Source organism: Podarcis tiliguerta, assembly GCF_965153285.1.
Source record: "Podarcis tiliguerta genome assembly, contig: HAP1_SCAFFOLD_137, whole genome shotgun sequence".
NCBI lineage: Eukaryota > Metazoa > Chordata > Lepidosauria > Squamata > Lacertidae > Podarcis > Podarcis tiliguerta.
The window spans coordinates 37,101-61,733 of NW_028148649.1; the positions used below are offsets into that span (position 1 = coordinate 37,101).

At 47.9% G+C, this 24,633-nt stretch overlaps 1 protein-coding gene across 4 annotated transcripts in view; it reads left to right on the plus strand.

Moving 5' to 3' along the window:
• LOC310669972 (verrucotoxin subunit beta-like) overlaps window positions 1-24,633 on the plus strand; it is a 70,843-nt gene that overhangs the window by 32,759 nt on the left and 13,451 nt on the right. For 3 of the 4 annotated variants that reach the window (XM_083458547.1, XM_083458546.1, XM_083458545.1), the window contains exons 2-3: window positions 128-260; window positions 2,210-6,026. The exons of the other annotated variant lie outside the window; for it this stretch is intronic. In XM_083458547.1, the coding sequence (XP_083314673.1) occupies window positions 164-260; window positions 2,210-4,377 (2,265 nt within the window). In that variant the 5' untranslated portion in view covers window positions 128-163 and the 3' untranslated portion in view covers window positions 4,378-6,026. Of the gene's footprint in view, window positions 1-127; window positions 261-2,209; window positions 6,027-24,633 lie in introns of those variants that run through there. 4 annotated transcript variants of the gene reach the window in all.

Genomic DNA, 24,633 nt, shown 5'->3' on the forward strand with positions numbered 1-24,633 from the left:
TCCCCCGCCCCTGATGAGACATTACCTCTCCCCCCCCCCCCTTTTTTTTTGGCCTTCCTCTTTTCCCCACACGCTTTGCATGCCGAATAATCTTTCCGGAGTCCTTCACATCTCTTGTTTCTTGCAGGAAGGTGAAGGCAGGAGAGCAACCTGGACCTGAGCCATGGACAAATCAGACAACCCGGTTAAAATACCAGCCCTGGGCCGCCCATTCCAGCTGGGGATGCTATATGACTGTCGTAAAGATGCCCTCATCCCAGGTAGAGTTGGTGCAAGGAAGAGCTTATACTGAAAAGGGAAACATTATTTATATCAAGATTAGCAGTCGGCCCAAACAGTGCAGTTTCAGTGCTAAATATGCTCCTCAAATTCATTTTCAACATCCCTTACTGTCTGCTTCCACATTTTTTGCCAAAGTTTGTGTTCCTTTATGTTCTCTTCATTTGGACAAGACTTTCATTTATTAAAAAGAAGTCTTCTTGCCCGTGATAGCGTCTTTGCTCCTTAAACTTGCTGGCATCGTCTTGGCCCAAATCATCATCATCAACATCTGTCAATAAAGATTCAGCAGGTGTGTTCTGTTTCAATTTTTTAAAGCTTGCTGAAAACCTTTCTACTCCACCAGGCCTATGCAGACCATTAAGAATACATCTTTCCACAATTATTACTGTAGGTAAAAAAACAGGACTTTTTTTCAGCCAGAACCTGCCAGAACTCAGTTCCGGCACCTCTCAGGTGGTCACCATTGCATTATAAGAGAACGAGGGAAGCATTCGTGGAGAGTTCTGGCATCTTTTTTTCTTGAAAAATACCACATTAAACATAAAAAACTTCCCTATACAGGGCTGCCTTCAGATGTCTTCTATAGGTTGTCTAGTTACTTTTCTCCTTGGCTCAGGGGTCACATAACTCCAGACCCTCCAACATTTCTCTGATGAAAATAAGGATGTCCCAGAAACCGGGATGGCTTCTGTAAATCCGAGACTGTCGCTGGAAAATTGGGACACCTGGAGGGACTGTAATCCATTGTGGTGTTCCTGTACCAATAAGTTAACCGATAAGTTAACAACTTTCACCACTTAACTGTTATGTGTGCCGGCGTGGTTGCTCAAGAACAAACAGGGAAGACTCCCACTGGTCTTTTCAAAGCTTTATTATCTATCCAAAACATTCACTGTGCAGAGCGTCTCAATTGCATGTCTGCTCAGTCGCTAGCAGCATCTGGGAGTGGGGGGTCCTTAAACTTTCCCCAGCAGAGCAGTCTTTTGACCCCCATCCTACACCTCCCCTCTCTGCGCTTAAATCGACTGCGCAGAGAGGGCGTGGGCAAAGGGGGACCTTCCTCCCCCTCAGGCTCGGTGTTGTGGCTCTCTCTAGCATCCTCCGAGCCCTGCATCCCTTCCCCACTGGAGGCGGGAAGAGCTGCTATGCACGATCTTTGGAGGCTCCTTGTAACACAGCTGCTCTTCCACCTCTCGCCTCTGAGCTGATGGCAGTTCCCTGACAGTAACTAAGCCAAGTTTTACTCCCTGTGTTTTCTGACTGCTGTATGGGAAAGGACATGAATCTGACCTTTGGAAAGTTTTTAAGTAAACCATTACGAACTTACCAAACATGTGGTCTTTTTCAATGCTGGGGGGGGGGGACTATTTTGGAAGGAACTCACAAGCACATATTTTAAAGGTCTGACAGCCTAAATTTCCACACTTTGCTTTGCTGCATATTTTGTGATTTTAAATCTGCTGGAGTTCTCTCACCAAAGTATTTTGCCCCGACTTGGATCTTGGCCCCCAGGGAATTCTCATTTTTTCCCCGTGCCAGTCAACAACTAGCACCAGCTCTCTAGGGCCTCAAGCAGGAGATGTTCACAGCCCTAAATGGCGGTGACTGAAGCTTATCCCTGCTGCTGAGCCAGTGCCCACCCCCTTTCTGAGGCCTGTACAACAGAAGCTCATGAAATGTTCACATTTGTTCCACTATCATATCTGGTCAAAGATTTTCCCTGTCTTTTGCAAAGTTTTACAAAACTGCACAAACCTCTTTCGTTGGGGATGACAGTGGGACAAAATTCATGAGCGCAGACATTGTGGGCAATGATAGGTCTATTTTATCTCCTTGTTTCTCTGTACACCCTTAGGCATTAGGCTAATTGTGTTCTACATTTCTGTGAACATACTCAAGCCTTGCATATTTCTCTGCTTTATCCCAGGAATCACCCTTTGGGACCACGACTCGCTTCAGAAGGACTTGTGTATCAAACCTCAACCCAAGGCTGAATATGAAATCATTGCATCTGACTCCATCGATGCTAAGGCCTCTGCCCTCAATGTCTCAGGATCACTCAAGGCCAGTTTTTTGGTGGGATTGGTTGAAGTGGGTGGATCAGGCAAATTCCTTCAAGACACCAAGAAGTCCACGAAACAGGCCAGAGTCACTCTGCAGTACAAAGCTACCACCAAGTATTCACAGCTGACCATGAGCCATTTGGGAATCCGAAATATCACTTATCCTGCTGTTTTTGAGCATGGCACAGCCACCCATGTTGTCACTGCCATCTTGTATGGAGCCCAGGCTTTCTTTGTGTTTGACCGAAATGTCTCTTCTTCCGAGTCTGTGCAAGACATACAAGGAAGCCTCAAAGCTGCAATCTTGATTAAAGTCTCTGTCAAAGGGGAAGCATCTGTCCAGATGGAGGAGAAGGAGAAAGCCCAAACGGAGAATTTCAGCTGCAAGTTCTATGGGGATTTTTCTTTGGAAAGTAATCCGGTGACTTTTCAAGATGCCATGAAAGTCTACAGCGATCTGCCCCAAAAGCTCGGGGAGGATGGAGAGAAGGCTGTGCCTGTCGGAGTTTGGCTGTACCCACTGACCAAGCTAGATTCCAGAGCAGCTAAGATGGTGCGTGAGATCAGCGTAATACCGATGTTTGAGGCTCAAAATGTCTTGGAGAAACTGAATGAAATCAACATGCGATGCAATGATCTGGCTATGGATCCTGTTGCTGAAAAGTTCCCAGAATTAAAGAAGAAAATCAAGAGATTCAAGGATCTGTGCAAGCAGCACAGGCAGACTTTCCAGAAACACCTGGCGGAAATCATGCCTTTGATCAGGGGAGGGAGAAAAGAGGAAAGTGTTCTGACGGACATCTTAACATCCATAAATCAATCACCCTTTAATGACCAAAGACTCAATGAATTTTTGGACACCAAGGAACGAGAGATAAATATGGTGAAGTCTTACCTTGATATCCTGAGTGGGTTAGAAACCATCTCCTCCCAGAATAAACTGCAAGAGGTAGTGCTTAACCACCAGAATGAATTTGTTGTCTCATTTACATTCACCTCTTTACATGATGAGGAACCCTTTTTAACCAGCTTACAACACTTTCTTCAGAAACAATCAGCAGATCCTACAGGAGTCCAGAATGCACTGGGGGAGTGGAATGCTTGGTTTGAGCAAAAAGACATACAGAGAAAAGCTCGGAAAGCTGCCAAGTTCATTGTTGATTTTGCCCAAGTCAATGAATCCAATGGGAAGACCCGGTTCCTTGTGGCTTCTGTCCCAGATCAGGACAACCCAGGAGCTTCCATTTACCTCTATGAAGATGGGGAGATGGTCAACAGCAACTTTGAGCTGCCCTCAAAACCTCTCCCTCCCCTGGTTGGCCGAATTGGACATGACCATGTGCAGCTGACATTTCAACCCGCAGAGTATGGGAGGGCTGCAATCTCCAGCTATCAGGTAGAATACAAGACTGCAGGAGAAGGAAACTGGCAGATTGTGAATACTGACGACAGTCAGGAGACATTCCAAGTGAGAGGATTGAGCGCAAACACAGAATACCAGTTTCGATACAGCGCTAGGAGCAAACCAGGACTTAGTGAGACCAGCAACGTGAGTGAATCTGTACAGACACTTCCTACTAGCCCTCCTGGGGAACTGAGAGTGATAATCGCAGAGTCTTCCAAAATCAGCATAGCCTGGGAGAGCCCAAAGGTCATTGGCCAGGGAGCTGTTATAAAGGAATACAAAGTGGACTACAGTGAAGCGGCTGGAGAGGCAAAAAGCAAGGACAAAGATGAATGGGCTGAAAAACGAACAGGGAAGAAAACAGAGTTCTGTGAGATGGATGGTCTGAAGCCCCAGACACCCTACAGATTCAGAGTCTCAGCCATGTGTGCCGGTGGGGCTGAGAGTGAGCCCAGCAAAGATATTGAGGTTTCCACATCATTGGAAGGAGACGAGAGCAGAGCAGCTTGTCAATACCTCCAAGACAGAGGAGAGCAGAAGCTGTATGATCAAATTGAAGAAAAAAAGTCCTCTGCATCAGGCAAAATTAGGAAATGGATGGCATCTGTTGTAAACTGGCTTAAATAAAGGGGTCGTGCATAGCTTTTCAGGCACCCTTTGTTTGCTTTTGGCTATCAGCAGAGAGCTCAGGTTCTGTGAGTATAATTCAGACCAGAGTCTCTTGCTCTCTGTGCATACTTGGGTGAAGGTGGCTGTGGAAACATTTGTACCTGTCGTGAGGTGAGCTTATCCACTTCTTCATTTGCCCGGCCAGTTTCGCTCGGGGAAACCTTTAGTGCTGACTCAGAACTAACAGCAATCAGGTTTTCCGTGGAATGCCATTTGTTCTGATTTAGCGCTAAAGAGCAGGCTGGGGGTAAGCAGTGGGGCAAAGGCAAAATTGCTTGGAGCTGTGCCTGGAAAGTGTGCGATGAGAGGAAAACTGCTGGGAACCATGCTTCCCAGGCACAGAACAGACAGAAGTGTGAAGGAGCCCTTTGCTGCTGCAGACATTGTTCCTACCTGCTTATTGTCTAATTGGTGGTGGGTGAAATGCTGTTCTCTCCAGGGATTTGTATTATCTCCCATGACTGCCAATAATAATAATAAGGAAAGTGAATGGGGCCTGCTTCTAACCACCCCAGCATAAGAATGTGCCCATAAATCTGCCTGCCCTACCAGCCTTTGGAACGTGATTGGAAACTTGGGGTGTTGCAGGAATGCTCTTGACAGGAGCTGCTTGTGGCCCCTTTGTCCTAGCAAGCTTTTGACCTGCCTGATTGATCTCTCTCCCATTCTGAGGCATTGCTTATTCTGTATTCTTCCTTGTCCATAGAATCTTAGAATTGGAGAGTTGGAAGAGACCCTGAGGGTCATCTAGTCCAACGCCTGCAATGCAGGAACTCAACTAAAGCATCCATGACAGATGGCCACCCAACCTCTGCTTAAAAACCTTCAATAAAGGAGAGTCACAACCTTCAGAGGCAGCCTCTTCCACAGTCAAACTACTCTTACCATCGGAAAGTTCTTCCTAATATCTAGTCAAATCTCCTTTCTGGTAACTTGAATCCATGGGTCTGGTTCCTACCCTCTGGAGCCCTTCAGATATGAAGATGTTTCTCCTGTCTCCTCTTAGTTTCCTCTTCTCCAGGCTAAACATACCCGGCTCCCTCAACCGTTCCTCATAAGGCTGGGTTTCCAGAGTATATTTTCAACTGGCGACTGATTGTAATCTCTCTGTGTGTGATTACTTGTAATATTTTTTCTTTCATTTTCTCATTGCTAGCCATCTAGATGTCTTTTTGAAGATCCAGTAGGATATAATTTCTTTTTGAAAACATTTAACCCTGGATATATCTGCATTTTGGGGGAGCATATTCTATTGCTCTTTGTACCAGCAGTGCCAAAGAGGCTCCCTGCCAAGGAATTCCTGGAGCTGAATCAGAAATCCAGTCTGAAGGATCCATGCCTAGAAGCCATAGGGCATGACCAGATCACCTCTGCTGGCTGACAACTAGGCCAGACCAGATCCTGCCTCTTTCCCCGCACTGGGAGACTGCTGAGAAACTTGACTGCCGGAGATGTCTTGTGCACTTTGCATTTTGAACCCTGCACGCTGTAACCACAACTGCCCACTGATTTCTCCCATGTTTGGGGAGTCACGTTTTACTGCTCCTTGCCTGCTTCCTGCAGCCGTGAAACAGCCTCTAAATAAAAGCTACTCTGTTCTTTAAGAAGGGTCTCATCAGTGTCTCCTGAGCAGGGCCTGTGCAAGACATTTTGCTACCTGAGGCGAATTACAAGATGGCATCCGTTCCTCATACAGAGGTTGGACCAGCAGTTGGACCTTAACCCAGCCTGAGTGCTGAGATAGTGTCTCCACCACACCTGAGGCAGCACAATATATTTTAGTAGGGCCAGGAGAACATGCTGGGTAGCAGAGCTGGGCACCACATTCAGTTGAAGCCCAAATCCTTTCCCCTGTTTTTTATAATTAAGGTTTTATTCATATTACATTTCATTGAAAAACAAACTGATCTAAAGAAGAAGAGAAAGAAAGGTGCAAAGTCCTCTCTGACAGGTAGATCTTAACTCTTATCCCACACAGAAGGGGGCGGAGCCTCCCAGCTCTCACCTGGGAGCTTCTCTTTCTTCTCCCAGCTTCCCACCTTGGAAGATCCTTACTTCCCTGCCTCTCACACAGGGTCCTTCACCAGCCAGCCATCAGCCCCAATCCTGAGCCAGTTAAGAGGGATCTGGCCTTGGGTCAAGCTGGGTCGAGACAGCCCCAGATCAGGTCAGGCCCCTCGCTGCGATCCAGAACTGTCAGGTGGCCAAACTGATGGTAGCACCAGGCAAGCTTCTGTGGAAGAGTCTGCCTATGAACCTGCCTTACTCCAGAGAAGTCCTTGGGGTCATCTTTCCCAGGATTCTGACTGGCAATGCCTGCCTCATGCAGAGGTCTCTCAAGTCCTAGTCCAACACTCTAACCACTGCACCACACTGACTAGGATGGTTGGGAAATGGCTCCCCAGCCGTGACTTAGCCAAATGGCTCAGTTTCAACCATTTATTCAGATTATTCTAAATCAGATTGCAAATGTATTCTGGTTCATAAATGCAGACATTTCAGGGCTTTCTAATATTCTGCTAAACTAGAATTGGTAATATGTGAGATTTTCCCCTGTCATTAACAACTCTGTCTCATGTGGGTTCCCAGATTCATTGACTAGATTTAGCTAACACCCCGGGATCTCTATTGACAATCACACCTGCAAAAATGGAATCTCCCCATTGTCTATATGCATGCCCCGAAATGGAAGGGGAGGAATTTGCTGTATTCCTGTGCCCCCCCCCCCCGTCTCTCTTCTGCTATTCCCCCTCACAAGGGAAGCATCACGCAGCAGGAGTGTGTGTGTGTGTGTGTGTGTGTGTGTGTGTGATTCTGACCCTCCATTCAGGACAGGACTCCAATGGCAATCTGGGAGACTGGAAGGGGGACTTTTCAAATGAAAACCAGTTTGCAGAAGGTGACAGCTGATCCCCTCTAGGATCGGTGCTGCAATGACATCTGGCAGTGGCGAGAGGAACTGCAATTACTGAATCACGGCAAACTTTGCAATAGTCTTCTAGTGAAATGCAAACAGAGACTGTTTTGCAGAAGGTTGGTCCATTTTGGGGGCAGAACAATCTCCAGCTGCAGAAGGGAATTATTGGCAGGGCAAAAGAGATCAAGCTGCTCTCCCTTTGAAAGTCAGCAGGTAACAGGCACACGCCAAATGAGTTTCTCATTATATTTCCCATACCCTCCAACATTTCTCCGATGAAAATAGGGACGTCCCATTCCATAATGATAATTTTATTGTTTATACCCCATATCTTACTGGGTTGCCCCAGCCACTCTGGGCAGGTTCCGACAAATATAAAAACATAATAAAACATTAAACATTTTTTAAAAACCCTTCCCTATAGAGGATTGCCCTCAGACGACTCTGGGGTCGGATAACTCCATACCCTCCAACATATCTCCAGTGAAAATAGGGACATCCTACGGAAAAGCAGGACATTTTGGGATCAAATCAGAAACTGGGATGGCTTCTGTAAATCAGGGATGTCCCTGGAAAATAAGGACACTTGGAGGGTCTGATTTCCAAGCAAGCAAGTCATAAATTTCATAAATTACACATCCTGTTCCCATATCGGCCTGCAGTACAAGAAAGGAACACACCCATTATTTTAATGCATGTCAGTCACAGAAACAGCACATCATTTTACTTAACAATGTCTATTTTAACAAAAGTGGCTGCAGGTTAGCAAAGCCAAAAAGGAGGAAGCTGTGGTCCATTTGAGCAATCAATCTGTGGTATGTTTTGAAATTACAGTGTATTATTAAATAAGACAGAAAGCAGAAGGGATTGTACACACACAGAGAGAGCAAGCTTGTTCTCTGAATGCCGATCCTTATCTAGCTAACAGCAGAAATATTATCAGATTTGGGTGGGTAGCAGGATCCCCCAGGTTTGAAGAAGCACAACACGTACACACCTGCCACCTTTAAGGAAAAAATATTTCCCGGGGGAGACTAACCAGCCTAAAGCCCAGCGGCCCAGAAATGGTGAGTCGCTGCTGGGGAAGAAATGGGAAAGTGGATGGGAGGAGGAATGGAATGGAGTGTCCTGGGAAAGGATGCCGAGTGGGAAGATCTCAGGTGGGCATCTAAGAGATTTCAGCTGAACAGGGACACATGGGGTCTGCAACTCATCTCTATGGAAGTTCAGAAGCTACTGAAAGGTCCAGGAGAACTAAGACTACCATATTCCTCCTCCAAGCCTTAGCCAACCAGCAGAGTGACCATATCTGACCATGCCAAGTCTGGGTCAGAAACCAATTTGAAATGAATCTACCATATTTTTCTGTGTATAAGATGCCCCCATGTATAAGACGACCCCTATTTTTTGAGCCCAAAATTAAGAAATAAATCTTTTAAACATTCCATGTATACGATGACCCCCAACTTCAAACTTTAAAAATTTTGGGGGAAATATAGTCTTATACACACAAAAATACAGCATATAGTCCAGTGCGCTCTGTTTATGTTGAGAACTAAACAGCCACAACTCACTCAAAAATCTTACCCCCAAAACTGTACAGTAACAGTGGCATGGCAGAGGTGATGGGGTGGGGAGCATCAACTGTGCCATTCTGGGGGTGGGCACAGTGCACAGGTTAGGGCGGGGTTAAGTGGCGCTGGCAAGCCACCGCCTTGCTCCCCACCTTGCCTGGAGGACACCACTTCTGCTCCCGCCCCACCTCATGCGCTGCCACTGCTGAAGAAAATGTGTGACTGGCAGACATCTGGAAGCATTCCTTGTGTCCAAGGACTTTGTTCAGAATAGTCTCACAACTGCCACATTTAGGGAAACCAGGAACACTCCTCCTAGGCCCAGGCATTAATCCCTCCACAGATACTCCTGTGATACACCATGTGAACGGACAATCCTAACCGTTGCAAAAGGAGACCCTGTGTTTACAGCTGGCAAGAAGGACAACTTCCTCTTTCAGACCCTTGCTCCATGTTAGACCCTCTGAACGCCAGTGACCATCACCACCCCTTTCAGATTCAGTTTCAGAATAACTCAGTTGAAGAGACCACATCCCCTTTCCAGTGTGCCTTGTACAATAATGAAAATAAATACCCTTGCAAAATCTGCTCAGATGAGGAAGAAAATTGAGAGGTTCCAGGAACCGGTCCTCCAGATCAGCATTTCATGGAAACCTGCTTTTCTCCAGAGCTGACACAGGCTTCATCCTACAATTCAGAGCAACAGAAATGTCTGGAGGGACCTTAAGAACATAACATTTAAAATATCCACTACGCGTCAGTCCCGCAGTGTAATATGTGCCTGTAATACGACTGCCCTTGTTATTTTGCATTAACCAAAAGAGAGGCCTTGGGGAAACTACTGTGGCCAAGCAGAGCCCCACCAGGACACTTTGGCCTTGTCCAAACTTCCACTTGTCTTGTGCTTCCCAGGCACAGGTCCGAGCGGTTTTGCCCTTGCCCCACTGCTTTCCCCAGGGAAATCCCTTCTCTACCACTGAATCGTTAAGAAATGTCAATCAGGTTTCCTGCAGATTGATGTTTGTTCAAATTCAGCGGTAAACAGCAGGTTTTCCCAGATAGAGCAGCAAAGCAAAATGAATAACTGCTCGGTCCTCTGCCTAGAAAGTGTGGAAGTGTACTTGGAGAGACCTACCAAATGTGGCAATTCCCTGATACAGGAAATGTCTCTATGTACTGGTTCAATGGGGAAACTTTAGAAATTCATATAAAATCACTCCAGTGACACATTTACACCATTCCAATGTTGTTCTACTCAGAAGGAAAATGGCTATCAGAGGAGAATCTTGCGACCATGAGTAGGGGCAGCCATAATGCCTGAAACATGAGACCATGTACCCAGCAGGCCCCACTGCCTGGGTGATAATTTCTGGCATCCTGGTGTAGCACCCTGCTTGTGGTTAACGCTTAGCTGGAATGAAATATTCAACGGAGCAATAGAGAAATTAAAATAGTAATTTATTTGTCAGACAAATAAATGATAGACACAGTGGTATATAGTTACCAAAGCTCTGCCCACTCCAGCCCTGATGGCCAGCACTTATATTTCCTCAGCCCAGCCCCCTTGCTCCTCCTTTGGCTGCCTCTGTCCAATCAGCCTGGTTGAAATTCCTATTGGCTGTTTGCTAGAACCAATCATAAAAGATACACCCATTTCCTATTACCTTTTATGGGAGACAAAGAGCTATATTTCCTTCTATCCATAAATGGCAGACAAGTAGCCATATATCTTACATTTGCCTCGACAAGGCACCTTAATTACCAGATCACCTTTTGCCCCTGTTGCCCCTGCATTCCAAAACAAATGGCTAAAACAAATGGCTCATGGTATTAAATTCTATCTAAACAGAGATCTTGGGTTCACATTCTCACACACCATCAATGAAATAAGAATCTAACATAAGAATCTAACATTTCTTACTTTCTAAATCCTTTGCATAATTACATTAAGCCAACAAATCTCATATATAACATAGATAGTTTTTTAGAAGAAAAGGCCTTTTCAAAGTAAAAAAGGATCTCAGTAAAAAAAACAGCATCAAAAAGAAGCCTCTTCAGTTTGCACTCCCCTTTCCCAGCCAGCTGCTTTTCCCATTAGCTCTTACCTTAAACCTTAGGAAAATATGGCTACAGTCTGATGGGAGGCACATGGTATTATTTTCTGTTAAACAATAAATCTTACTATTTACCAACACTTAATTAGTGTTTTTGCAGCTTGATTGTATTCTGTAATATGTAGGGTCAGTATAACCTTTGCTCCCAGCCTGTAATTCCCTTTTACAACTTTGAGAAACTTGTCTCCTGCTACTGCTATAAATCGGGGGGGGGGGGGGGGCTTGTTCAGGAGAGCAGGAAGAAAAACAACTGCTAGAGTTCTTAGCCAGCTGCTTTCTGCCTGGCATGAAACATACAAACATTTGCAAATATATTTTTAAGCTCATTTTAAAATACAGACCTTGATCAGATGCCTCACTGGTAGTCATTCCAAGAACAATTGCAAACCCAACCTCAGTGGACTGGGGTCTCTTTCAAGACAAAGGGTGTGCTTAACTTGGCTGGGAAAACAGGAACATGTAAATACTTTTGTTTCACCAAAAGATTGGAAGGTGAAGGTCAGGTGAGGGACAGGGCAAGCCTGGTGCTCAGGTTTCTGCCAGAAGACCCCTCCCAATTCAGGACATAGTCAAGACAAATGTATGATGTTTTATGGGAAACTCTGGGAAATTTATAAAAAAAAGTGGAGCCATCCTTTGTTTGGGGCTTCCCTCTGCTTCTTCCATGTGGTAGTTTGAAGTCTTGTTGCAACAATAAAGACCAGGCCTCCTGTTTTGCTTCAGTCTCCTGGCTTGGAGTCTCTTGCTTGTGACCCCCAACCTGAACCTACGGGATCCACAGTTAGGCGATTATGGGGTGCTCCAAGGACTCCCTTATACAGGCCCCAAATTTCACTCAGCCATTTTTTTACCACAAGAAGCCACTGGGAGGCCAGACTGGGGGACCTGGTTTTAAATCAATCCCTAACAGAATCCCTCGCAAGGCCTTCTCTTATCACTTCACGAGGCATCAGGCCTTGAAGAAAATACATCGCTCACTGGGGACTCTTGGCCTCCCCTCCAACATTTCTCCCATGGAAACAGAATTTGCTTCAGGAAAGGAAAGGCTGAAACCGGACCTGCTAGGCCCCTTGGTTATTATTTCTGAATTGAGGAAATGAATTTGGATATTTTTTAGTGTTCTTTTGAAGGAAGGTGAAGACAGGTGACCCCACCTAGGCCCAAAGTCACCCCCCCCCCCACCAAAGCAGGCTCAAAGCTTCTCAAAGCTCCTCAAAATCATTTTCTCAGCAGCTAAGCATCAGAAACATTCCACTCTGCTGTAACAAAGGTAGAGAACAGTCCGTTGTTTCTCAGGCCTTTCTCCTGCCTTCTGGCCTTGCTAAAGAACCACATGGCAACTTGCTTTCTGTCCGGGAACCATGCCAGAACAAGAGATTGAAACCTATCTGAACACTCTGAAACCCCTTTCCTGGGAAGGGTGCCAAGAGTCCAGTAGTCCCAAGACAGCTTTCTGTACATGCTCAGAGGACTCCTGAGGGAGGAGAAAGGGGGAGGGAACTGGAAAGGGGTATATATGCTTGTGCACATGATTGTGAACTCGTGCATGCTTTTTGTGACTTATCACACTTGCTCCTTCTACCAGTTCATGGGTGGTAGAAATAAAAGCCTTTTCTCCGAAACTATTCCTTGAGTGTCTGTTGACTCCCACTTCCCTTTCCCGGGCGCAATATTTTTCCCACCCGAGGGCAAAGCCTCATAAGGCTACACTTTCTCCTCCTCTATTGGGGGGCCCAGTAATGCCCCCCCCCCGTGTCCCCTGAGGGAAGGCAGAGTTAGTCACGAATGGGAGAGAGGAGCCCCACACAATGCTCTGACACCGCCAGACCTCCAACAGATTTTTAAATATATGTTATATATCTAATAATGCCAGATCATCCTGGAGCCAGAGGAAAGCCAAGGCCGATCTGAGGATCCACCGCAGCTCACAAACCTATTTAAGGGGGAGATACGGGGCTTGGTTGCCCCATATTCTCCTGTGCCGACTCCCTCTCGGGAGCCTGTACAATGGGAGAGGGGTGCAGGCAGGAAATGGGGGGCGACCCCCATTGGAACCGCAATATCCACCTTGTGGTGGGCATCATGCCCAAGGCCAAGTCAGCAGAGTTAGGGGTGGAGTGAATGGTGGGGGGCATCCCCCCCCCCCGGAGGGTCCCCTCTGCCCTCCCCACCATTATTATGGCACTGCTCTGCAGGCCAAATCCTGCCACTGTTCTTCGTAAGGCCATGGCCAGGCGGGAGCATCCCCTCAGCCTCCTCTCCCCTCAGCAATGCGTCCCCAGGCTCCATTTTGTGAGGCCAGCATGGTGGGGGAAACAGCCTCCCTCCGCTTGCCAGGAAGGGCCACTTTTGGGAGTGGGCTTGGGGGCTCCTCTGTGGAAGCCCCTCTGGAAAAGCCTTGCCCAAGAGGGCAGCCATTTTGGTGCAGCATCAATTCAGCCCCACAGTTCTGATGCGTGAAATGGCGACCGGAGCCAAGAGGGCGCTGAGGGGGGAAATACGTGCCCCAAATAGGCCGAGGTTTCCTCCTCCTGTTCCTTGATGACAGTGATATTAAGTCCCTTCACCCGGAGCTTTTCAGCTTCATAAAAAGGGTTCTAGTCAGCGATTTGAGAGATTGCACCGAACACTCAGAAGGGATATTATGAAAAGCGAATGGCAGCGTATCTCCTTCCCCATCGCTTTTCCAGGCCCAAAATCGCAGGAGTTAAGGAGTGGTGCTCTTGAGTTTTGTGCAAATGCTGCAGGATGGGCAGAAATCGCAAGAACATTGTTAACCTAGAAGCCTGTCTCCCCCTCAGTAGCAAAAGGAGTGAATTGCCCTAAGCGGTTTGAGGACTGGTTCTGAGGAGAATTTTAGACACTTTCCCCTCAGAAACAGCCAGGATTTTCCCGCTCTTTTTCCTGAGGCCACCAGAACAGCAGGTTCAAAATGTTTCCCTCCAGCATCGGAAGGGCCTTTGGCCAGTCAAAGAAATAAGATTTGTGAGGGGAGTTCATCATGAGGAGTTCAAAAGCTTCCTTTCCCTGGGGCCGGCGGGGGGGATTTTTGGCGCAAAAGATGTTGCCAAACTACAACTCCCACCGGCCCCAGCTAGCCTGGCCAAAGGGCCGGGTGGTGGGAGTTGTAGTTCAGCGGCCTCAGGAGGGGCCTGAGGGGACGGCCCCATCACATTTATATTGGGAGGCAAACTCCTGTCAGCTCTTCCACCCCCTGAATACACAGAATTTCCTCCTTCATCTGTGAGGGGTTTGGTGGGTTCCCCCAGAGCATGGCCCTGCTGCTGCTGCCACAATGCACAAAAATGGAAGATAATATTTATTGTGGTTGTTTGTATACCGCCCGTCACCCAAACATCTCAGGGCCCTCCTGCCGGGGCGACTGCTTTTGCCTCTTCTCTCCTAATCTCATAAAAATTGAGGCTGGTTGTGGCTCGATGTCGAGGGAAACCTTCCTCTGCTGCCAAGAGCCCACATATCTGAGGCCAAAATGGAGGCCCTGCTGACAAGCTCTTTCCCAAAAGCCCAGGGGGGAGAACAGATCCCCCGTGATGTCGATCCCTGCTGTATGAAGCCGACCAGCTTCCATGGATCCATTTTGGGTCCAGATACCAGGAAAGGGAGGGTTGTGCAACTAAGGACCTTGATTCTGCATGGATCCGACTTGTGGGGAGGCCACAGGAGGGGGTTGGACTGGATGGCCCTTGGGGTCCCTTCAAACTCTACGATGCACCGCTTAAGAGCCTTTTTGGAGTGAAATGCTGACGATCTCGCAACTCCCCCTGTTATGTATTCAGTGCTTTGTGTTTGCCTGAGCCCCTGTACTCTGATTTAATACATGATATCCAGTCACAGACTATTTCAGGATTTGGGCCTCTGCCACTGGCCCTTAAACTCTGAGTTTATGATTCGCAGCTTGGAAGTTTTATTATTATTGTTATTATTGAAAACTCTTTATTAAACAGTCAACATTAACTTACACAACAATACACAGCAATACGATATTTACATCACACACTACAGTTCTTTTTTTTTATTATTAAAGATTTTATTGATATACAGAAGTATGTGTAATGTAACATTTTTACAAATCAGTTTCATTTGTTGAGACATTAGGGAGAAAAGGGGGAAAGAGGTGGGGGGGAGATGAGTGGGGGTGGGATCGGGTGGCGATGTTTCTATTTTACTTAATATATGTGGGGGTTTGTGTCAGCGTTGCTCGTGCTTTTCATTTGTGTTTCTTTGGTGGTGAGAGAGGTTGGGGTTGGCCTAGGGTGTGGTTATTCATTTGTGGTTGGCTGTGGTGGTCTTTGTTTTCATGTGTGAGTGGGGTGGGTGGGTGTTTTGGGTCAGGTTCGCCATACTGATTTGTATGCTGTTGGTGGATTTTTGTCATTGTCTTGTTGGGCTGTGTATGTGATAAAGGGGAGATCACACACTACAGTTCTTACAACTTACATCTACTTTACAAAAGAAAAAAGAAAATTTCAAAGGTGGGCTGCAGTGTTTTTATCCTGTTCAAGCTCACTTTAAAGGTGGCCAAGGAGTGTTTGTGAACCACTTTCCCTTACTTAGAATAGAATCATAGAATCCTAGAGTTGGAAGAGACCACAAGGGCCATCGAGTCCAACCCCCTGCCAAGCAGGAAACACCATCAGAGCACTCCTGACATATGGTTGTCAAGCCTCTGCTTAAAGACCTCCAAAGAAGGAGACTCCACCACACTCCTTGGCAGCAAATTCCACTGTCGAACAGCTCTTACTGTCAGGAAGTTCTTCCTAATGTTTAGGTGGAATCTTCTTTCTTGTCGTTTGGATCCATTGCTCCGTGTCCGCTTCTCTGGAGCAGCAGAAAACAACCTTTCTCCCTCCTCTAGGTGACATCCTTTTATATATTTGAACATGGCTATCATATCACCCCTTAACCTCCTCTTCTCCAGGCTAAACATGCCCAGCTCCCTTAGCCGTTCCTCATAAGGCATCGTTTCCAGGCCTTTGACCATTTTGGTTGCCCTCCTCTGGACACGTTCCAGTTTGTCAGTGTCCTTCTTGAACTGTGGTGCCCAGAACTGGACACAGTACTCCAGGTGAGGTCTGACCAGAGCAGAATACAGTGGCACTATAACTTCCCTTGATCTAGACGCTATACTCCTATTGATGCAGCCCAGAATTGCATTGGCTTTTTTAGCTGCCGCGTCACACTGTTGGCTCATGTCAAGTTTGTGGTCAACCAAGACTCCTAGATCCTTTTCACATGTACTGCTCTCAAGCCAGGTATCACCCATCTTGTATTTGTGCCTCTCAATTTTTTTTGCCCAAGTGCAATACTTTACATTTCTCCCTGTTAAAATTCATCTTGTTTGTTTTGGCCCAGTTCTCTAATCTGTCAAGGTCGTTTTGAAGTGTGATCCTGTCCTCTGGGGTGTTAGCCACCCCTCCCAACTTCTCACAATCTTCTCCCTGGTGGCCTGCACTCTGCAGCCTTTCTGGGTGGCCTTGTTTCAAGTAAAGCCCAGGGGAAGGGAACCCCCCCTCCCCATGGGGCTTTTTCTGATCAGAAAGCACAGGGAGCAGGCAGGATGCAAGGCGCTGGGGATCTTATTTATTTATTTTTACTTGGAAGAAAAAAAATCACATGTGCCACACACCTACTGAAATTCTAAAGAAATTCTGAAGTGTCAGGAGGATGAGACAGAAAAACCGAAGCCTCTTTCACAGAAGGAGAAAACTGTTGAGAAATGGAAGGACAGAATTAAGCACAGCATAAATTAAGGCTAGTGGGAATAGTGACTGAAATATACTCGGAGTCCAGTGTGGATTTCATGCTCTTTATTCAGCTCATAGTAGTGAGGAATGGACATTCCCCTGAAATGTCTGCTTTATATACATTATTTGCACAATGGGCCCCACGTGATTGGCTAGTTCCGGGATTCACCTGTAGGCCAATCAGGTTGCGGATTGACTTCCAGCTGGAGTTGGATTGGGTGGCTCCTGCGGACCAATCAGACTGCTGCATTCTGGATCCTATTGTTCTAGGACCAATCAGACTGCTGCATTCTGGATCCTATTGTTCTAGGAGCAATCAGACTGCTGCAATTTCGATCCTATTCAACTCAGTACATAACAGCAACACAACCCCGGGGTCATTAATTGTCATTAAACCTTCAAGTAAAAGTTTTGGCACAATTAGGAATGGGCAATTCACTCAATTTCAATTCCTCTTAGGGTTGTCATAATTCAAACAGTGAAAATCTGCTGCCATGAGTCAACAGTGTAATGCAGCAATTAACAATTAAAAAAAAACAACAGCAAAAAGTTAATGCAATCTAGGCTGCATCCACAGAAGTCTAGTGTCCCGATTTAGGAAAGTCAAGTACCACTCTATTCTGCCCTGGTCAGACCCCACCTGGAGTACTCTGTCAGGTTCAGGGCATCTTTTAAGAACAATGCTAACAGGCCAGAAGTGTGCTGGGGGAGGAAGAGGGTGGCGGGGGGGAGCACACCGCCCCCGGCAGAACGATCCCAGTGGGGTTCCATCGCGGCTGCCCCCCCCCCACACTGTGCTCCCTGCCCCCACCTGTGCTCCGCCACTGCTGGGGCAGGAGACCAAGATGATGAAGGGTCAGGAAACCAAGCTTTAGGGGGAAGTGGTTGAGGGAGTTGGGTGTGGTTAGCCTGGAGAAGAGAAGATTGAGACATGATATGAGCGCCATCTTGAAATACCTGAAGGGCTGACACAGGGAAGATGGAACAGGCTCTTTGCTGCTGGTCCAGGGGGCAGGACCTGAACCAGTGGATTCAAATGTCAAGAAATGACTTTCCAGCTGATGGTAGAAGCTGTTCTACTGTGGAACAGACTCCCACAAGGGGTGGTGGAGGTTTCAAGCAGAGGTTGGATGGCCATCAGGGATTCTTCAGCTGTGATTGCAGCGGGTTGGACTAGATGACCTTTGGGTGTGCCTTCCAACTCTACAATTCTGTGTTCCTCTACAAAAGATTTTCTACAAGTTATTTGACTCCCATTGTGCCATGAACTTCTTGGTGCAGCACAAGTAGTAATACAGTGGTGCCTCGCAAGACGAAATTAATTCGTTCTGCGAGTTTTTTCGTTCTACGAGTTTTTTTGTCTTGCGAAGCACCACTGCGTATTGACGGTTTCCCGTAGGAATGCATTGGCGGTTTTTAAAAAAAGGCACAAGATGTTTCATCTTGCGAAGCAAGCCCATAGGGAAATCCGTCTTGCGAAGCAACTCAGGAAACGAAAAACTCTTTCGTCTTGCGAGTTTTTCGTCTTCCGAGGCATTCGTCTTGCGAGGTACCACTGTATAAGAGAGCAGCACCTTCCATTTCAGCTTGTATTCATCATGATCAGCGCTGCTTCCACTGCAGTTTGTTTCTGCCAAATACTACTTTGTGTATCCCGCTGTTAGCTATGGCAGCATCATTCATGATTTCTGCCATAAATGTTGTCGTTATGTGATTTGGCTGGCTGCATGTATGAGTTCCCCACTTTGATAGCCTCCTTGAATACTGCGCCAGATAGTTGGGATATAAAACTGGTAGTGGTTGTTAAGTTGTGGGCGAACATATCAGACGACACAGTGATTTCTCCAGAGCAGCTCTTTATTGTAAGCTGGACAGACTGAACAGCAAACAGCTCAGCTGGCCTGCTTTTATAGGAGCCGGCTGTCAACATTGTATCAACAACAACCCAGGGTTTCCCGCCTAAAATAACTGACGTGGACCTGAGTGAAAACTATCTACAGTATCCCCCTGCTGGCCCAGGGTGAGAACATCAGTACATAACACCCCCTTTTCCTCTTAGTGCCCCCTAAATAACCCCACCCATTTTGGGAACTACTGATCTACAAAAAGCCCCCGGAAGAGAGACGTGGAGTTCAGCCTCCCCTTCTGTTTTGAGCAGGATACTAAACTGGCCTTGGATCTGCAAGAGGAGGAGGAGGTCCGCAGGGAGCAGAAGGCTGCGGGGGCTTCAAAGCACTCAGTCCGGCTCCAGAAGTGCAGGTCTGCTCGTTGTAATTCCATCTGTATATTTTTAGTTATTTTAGTCGGGGATTTTCCGCATCCCCTGTACAAATCTACCCTCCCATAGCAAAGTGTATGAAAAGGAATTAAACACCTTCTTACAATTTGTCCATCTCTGCTAAGGGAATCTTTCTCCAGCATCTCTCTCTCTCTCTGGGCTGCGAACTCCGCGGAGATAAACGCTTTCTAGTTTCACTTCTTTCAAGCGCAGCCTTGAATCTAGCGCCCTTCCTGTCAGAGCTGCAAGCAGCTATCTCTGTGCCCTCGCAGGCTGCTGTAATTCAGCCACCCAGTTGAAGGCCATCCCAGATTCTCTGCTGCTCTGAAAACCAAGCTGAAAGCTGGCTCTGTTCTTCCCAGCAGTTTGGGTGCCCTTGGACCCAAAAGCGCAAGGGTTCACTGGCTAGGAGATTTGTTTATTTTTTAAAGTAATTTCTTTGGTGCATCCCAGGTCCCTCTCCATCTGGGCTGAAAGCAGCAACCCCTGGAGAATAAGACCCACGGGCAGCACTGCAGGGCTGTTGTGTTGCAGCTGGGCAAGGAAGGGGGTGGGAGATCCTCTCTCAGCCCCCCCCCCCAATCACTCATGCAAAACCATGCTGCAGGTCCGCTACCTGATTTCCACCTCTAGAGGTACAAACCTTTCCAGAAATCACCTCCAGCCTATTCACCATGCATGGGGAGCATTCAGTATTTGGGGCAGTGTGATTCAAAGACTATTACCTGAAATATTGTTTTGTGCGTCTCCGTCTCTGAGAGGGAAGAGACTCCAGGAATGTCTGCACTTACCCAGGAATGAAGGTCAACGGAGACCATGGTGTCTTGGGGGGCTCACAGCAATAACCTGCCCCCCCCAACAGATCCTGCCTCCCGTTAGCTTTCCAGGAAAGCCCTAAGTCAGTTTTGGGTCCAGCACAGAGCAAGACAGATCTCTGTGTCTCCTGCTTCCAGCACCAGCCGAGCTCTGACACCTGACTCTCCCATCCAGAGACCCCCTCACCTGTTGTTCTCCATCCTAGGATGACGTGGGGTCCAGCCAGGTAAGGGGGGGAAAGGCCCATCCATTTGTCTCTGTGGCAACAGGGCCACCTCTTCTCAGGTGATAAGAGCAGTAAATTTTGGGGGGGGTAATATAATTTTTAATTAAAATTATAAAATGTTCACAATATTCTGCATATCCAACAGTTACATTGTCTCATAAATTGACTTCCCACCCCGCCTTCCACTGTGTTTCACCACAAACCTTTTCTACTGCATTATATCTTAAAAAATAAATATTTTCAAAAGTTTACCAGAGGATACATACTTTGGACGTGGGTGGCGCTGTGGGTAAAACCTCAGCGCCTAGGACGTGCCGATCGTATGGTCGGCGGTTCGAATCCCCGCGGCGGGGTGAACTCCCGTCGTTCGGTCCCAGCTCCTGCACACCTAGCAGTTCGAAAGCACCCCCATGTGCAAGTAGATAAATAGGTACCGCTTTACAGCGGGAAGGTAAACGGCGTTTCCGTGCGCTGCGCTGGTGCTGGCTCGCCAGAGCAGCTTTGTCACGCTGGCCACGTGACCCGGAAGTGTCTCCGGACAGCGCTCGCCCCCGGCCTCTTTAGCGAGATGGGCGCGCAACCCCAGAGTCGGTCACGACTGGCCTGTACGGGCAGGGGTACCTTTACCTTTACCTTTTACATACTTTGCAGGTACACATCCGTTTCACATTCGACTTCCCCTCCACCCCCCAAGGTTTTCCCCTGCAGTTTCTGCATATTTGCTGCATATTATAAATATTCTACACTTCAACTTTTCCACACTGCACTCCAACTAGTTCTCAACTGCTGTTCTTCATCTAAATCCTACCTGCGTTTTTACATGTTCACAATAATTCTTTAACTATTCAACAAAAGGTTTCCACTCCTTCTGGAAATTAGCCTCTTTTTTTATCTCCAATTTTCATAGTTACATTTGCCAATTTGGCATATTCCATCAGTTGTAACCACTCTTATTTAGTAGGAATAATAATAATAATAATAATAATAATAATAATAATAATAATAATAATTTATTTATACCCTGCCCATCTGGCTGAGTTTCCCCAGCCACTCTGGGCAGCTTCCAAATGAATATTAAAAACAATACAGCATTAAATATTTAAAACTTCCCTAAACAGGGCTGCCTTCAGATGTATTTTAAAGAGAAGATAGCTGCTTATTCACATCTCAAGGGAGGGCGTTCCACAGGGCGGGCACCACCACCAAGAAGGCCCTCTGTCTGGTTTCCTGTAACCTCACTTCTCACAATGAGGCAACCGCCAGAAGGCCCTCAGCACTGGACCTAAGCATCCGGGCAGAACGATGTGAGTGGAGATGCTCCTCCTGATTTCGCCTTTTTGCGCATAAAGCTCCCTTGCTGCTGTCATAGAGTACAAATATAGGCCCATCTGTCTTCTTGAAACATCTGACCCAGTTAATAATAATAAAATTTTTTATTTATATCCTGCCCTCCCCAGCCGAAGCTGGGCTCAGGGCGGCTAACAACAATCAAATAATCAAACAATCAAATAATCCAACATTCTAAAAACATTTCATTATAAAAATTACTTAAAATCAAATTAATGGCAACCGTTAAGCAAAATTCTGTGCAGGTTGCCAGAGGAGGGAGTCAGGCTGCGCCCCGACCAAAGGGCTGGTGGAACAACTCTGTCTTGCAGGCCCTGCGGAAAGATGTCAGGTCCCGCAGGGCCCTAGTCTCTTGTCACAGAGCGTACCACCAGATTGGAGCCACAGCCAAGAAAGCCCTGGCTCTAGTTGAGGCCAGCCTAACCTCTCTGAGGCCTGGGACCTTCAGGATGTTTTTATTTGCAGACTGTAGGTTTCTCTGTGGGGCATACCAGGAGAGGCGGTCCCATAGGTATGAGGGTCCTAGGCGGTATAGGGCATTAAAGGTTAAAACCAGCACCTTAAACCTGATCCTGTACTCCACCGGGAGCCAGTGCAGCTGGTATAGTACTGGATGAATGAGATTGCGCAGTGAAGACCCCATAAGGAGTCTCGCCGTGGCATTCTGCACCCGCTGGAGTTTCTGGGTCAGTCTCAAGGGCAGCCCCACGTAGAGCGAGTTACAATAATCCAGTCTGGAGGTGACCGTCGCGTGGATCACAGTGGCTAGGTCAGGGCGAGAGAGATAAGGAGCCAACTGCTTAGCTTGGCGGAGATGAAAAAATGCCGCATTTGTTATAGCTGTAATCTGCGCCTCCATAGAGAGGGAGGTATCGAAGATTACACCCAAACTCTTAACGGACGGTGCTGGCACTAATTGCACCCCCGCAAGAGATGGGAGTTGCCCCCTCAATCCCATATCGTCCCGTCCCAGCCAGAGGACCTCTGTCTTCGAAGGATTTAACTTCAACCGGCTCCCACGTAACCATCCAGCCACAGCTTCCAAGCATCTGATCATTGTGTCTGGGGCCGAGTCAGGATGGCCATCCATCAACAGATAGAGTTGGGTGTCATCAGCATACTGATGGCAACCCAGCCCCAAACTCCGGACAAGCTGGGCGAGGGGGCGCATAAAGATGTTAAAAAGCATCGGGGAGAGTATCGCACCCTGAGGTACTCCACACACCAAGGAGTGGCGCGATGACAATTCCCCCCCCCCAAGCGCCACCCTCTGTCCCCGACCAGAGAGAAACGAGCGCAGCCATTGAAGGACTGTGCCCTGGATCCCCACGTCGGCAAGGCGGTAGTCCAGGAGTTCGTGATCGACCATGTCGAAGGCTGCTGACAGGTCTAGAAGAATCAGCAGCCCCGACCCGCCTCGATCCAGCGGCCTGCGGAGATCATCTGTTAGGGCGACCAGAGCCGTCTCGGTCCCATGACCAGCGCGGAAGCCGGACTGGAATGGATCCAGAGCCGATGTTTCATCCAGAAACCTACCAAGCTGTTTAGCAACCGCTCTCTCAATCACCTTACCCAGGAATGGAAGATTCGAAACCGGGCAGTAATTGGATAGATCTAAGGGATCTAATTGTGTTTTCTTTAAGAGCGGGCACACCACTGCCTCCTTCAGTTCCCCTGGGAATGTCCCGGTGCCAAGGGACAAATTGATGATATCACCCAGGGGGGCTCGCACCTCGTCTGGGCACGCTCTAATCAGCCAAGACGGGCATGGGTCAAGAGGGCAGGTGGTGGGCTTTGCAGCTCGGAGGAGTCTGTCCACATCGGCTGGGGATATCCGGTCAAAGTGGTCCAATACTGGACCCGAGGGCAGTCGAGGGGCCTCCAGTTCCTTTATTGTATCCAAATTGGCAGGGAGGTCATGGCGGAGCAACAGGACCTTCTCTGCAAAAAAGCTCGTAAATGCCTCACAGCTGTGTGTCAAATTGTTATTTAAATTTGGCTGTCCTTCAAGGGACGTTAAAGACCTAATTATACTAAATAATTGCGCTGGGCGAGAGCTAGCGGATGCAATGGAGGCTGAGAAGTAAGACTTCTTAGCAGCCTTCACCACCACCTTTTCATAAAAGCCCTATAAGATGTTCTTGAGGCTCCGTCACGGGCACCCCGCCATACTCGCTCTAGCCGTCTGAGGTCCCGCTTCATTTTCCGAAGCTCCTCGGTAAACCAGGGAGCCTGGTTTCTGCGGGGTCGCAGAGGGCGCTTAGGTGCGATCTCATCGATGGCTGCCAGGAGCTGGATATTCCAGTCCTCAACAAGCTCAGTCAATGAGTCGCCAGGGGGAGCAAGGTCCCGCAAGGCTTGGCAGAATCTATCAGGGTCCATCAGCCTCTGCGGACGAGCCCAAATCGGCTCACCACCTAAGCAGGGTGGGGGTGGAAAGTCAATCCTGGCTTTCAGAGCGTAGTGATCAGACCATGGTACCTTCATCGAAGGAGACATGATCACATCTATACCTATGCCAAAGATCAAATCCAGCATGTGGCCTGCTTGATGTGTGGGGCCCGAAACAAACTGGGAGAGCCCTAGTGTCGCCATGGAAGACACCAGGTCCAGAGCCTGTAAGGAGGGAGTGGCATCAGCATGGATGTTGAAGTCCCCCAATACCAATAGGTTAGGGAACTCCAAGGCCCAGCCGGCCACCGCCCACAGTAGGCCTGACAGAGTGGCTGCTGGTGCGCTAGGTGGCCAGTACACCAGCCAGACAGCCAAGCTCACCTCAGAGCCCCACACTAGGCCAACACATTCAATGCCGGGGATCGATGGCGATGGTAGAGCCCTGAAAGAACAATCTTCCCGGATTAATAATGCCACCCCTCCCCCCTGGCCCACAGTCTGCGACTGGTGGAGGACGGAGAAACCTGGGGGCGCCATCCCTCTTAAGGTAATAGTATCCCCTTCGCGCACCCAGGTCTCCGTCACACAAGCCAGGTCAACCCCCTGCAAGGTGAAGAAATCTCGCAGGGTGGCGGTTTTGTTGCCTATAGACCTGGCATTGCACAACACCAGTGACGGAGGTCCCTCGGGATGGGGCGCAGATTGGAAGGGGTACGAGCATATCCGTATCTCGATCCCCTTCGCCTATAACATCTGCCCCCACCACCATACCTCCCTCACCCC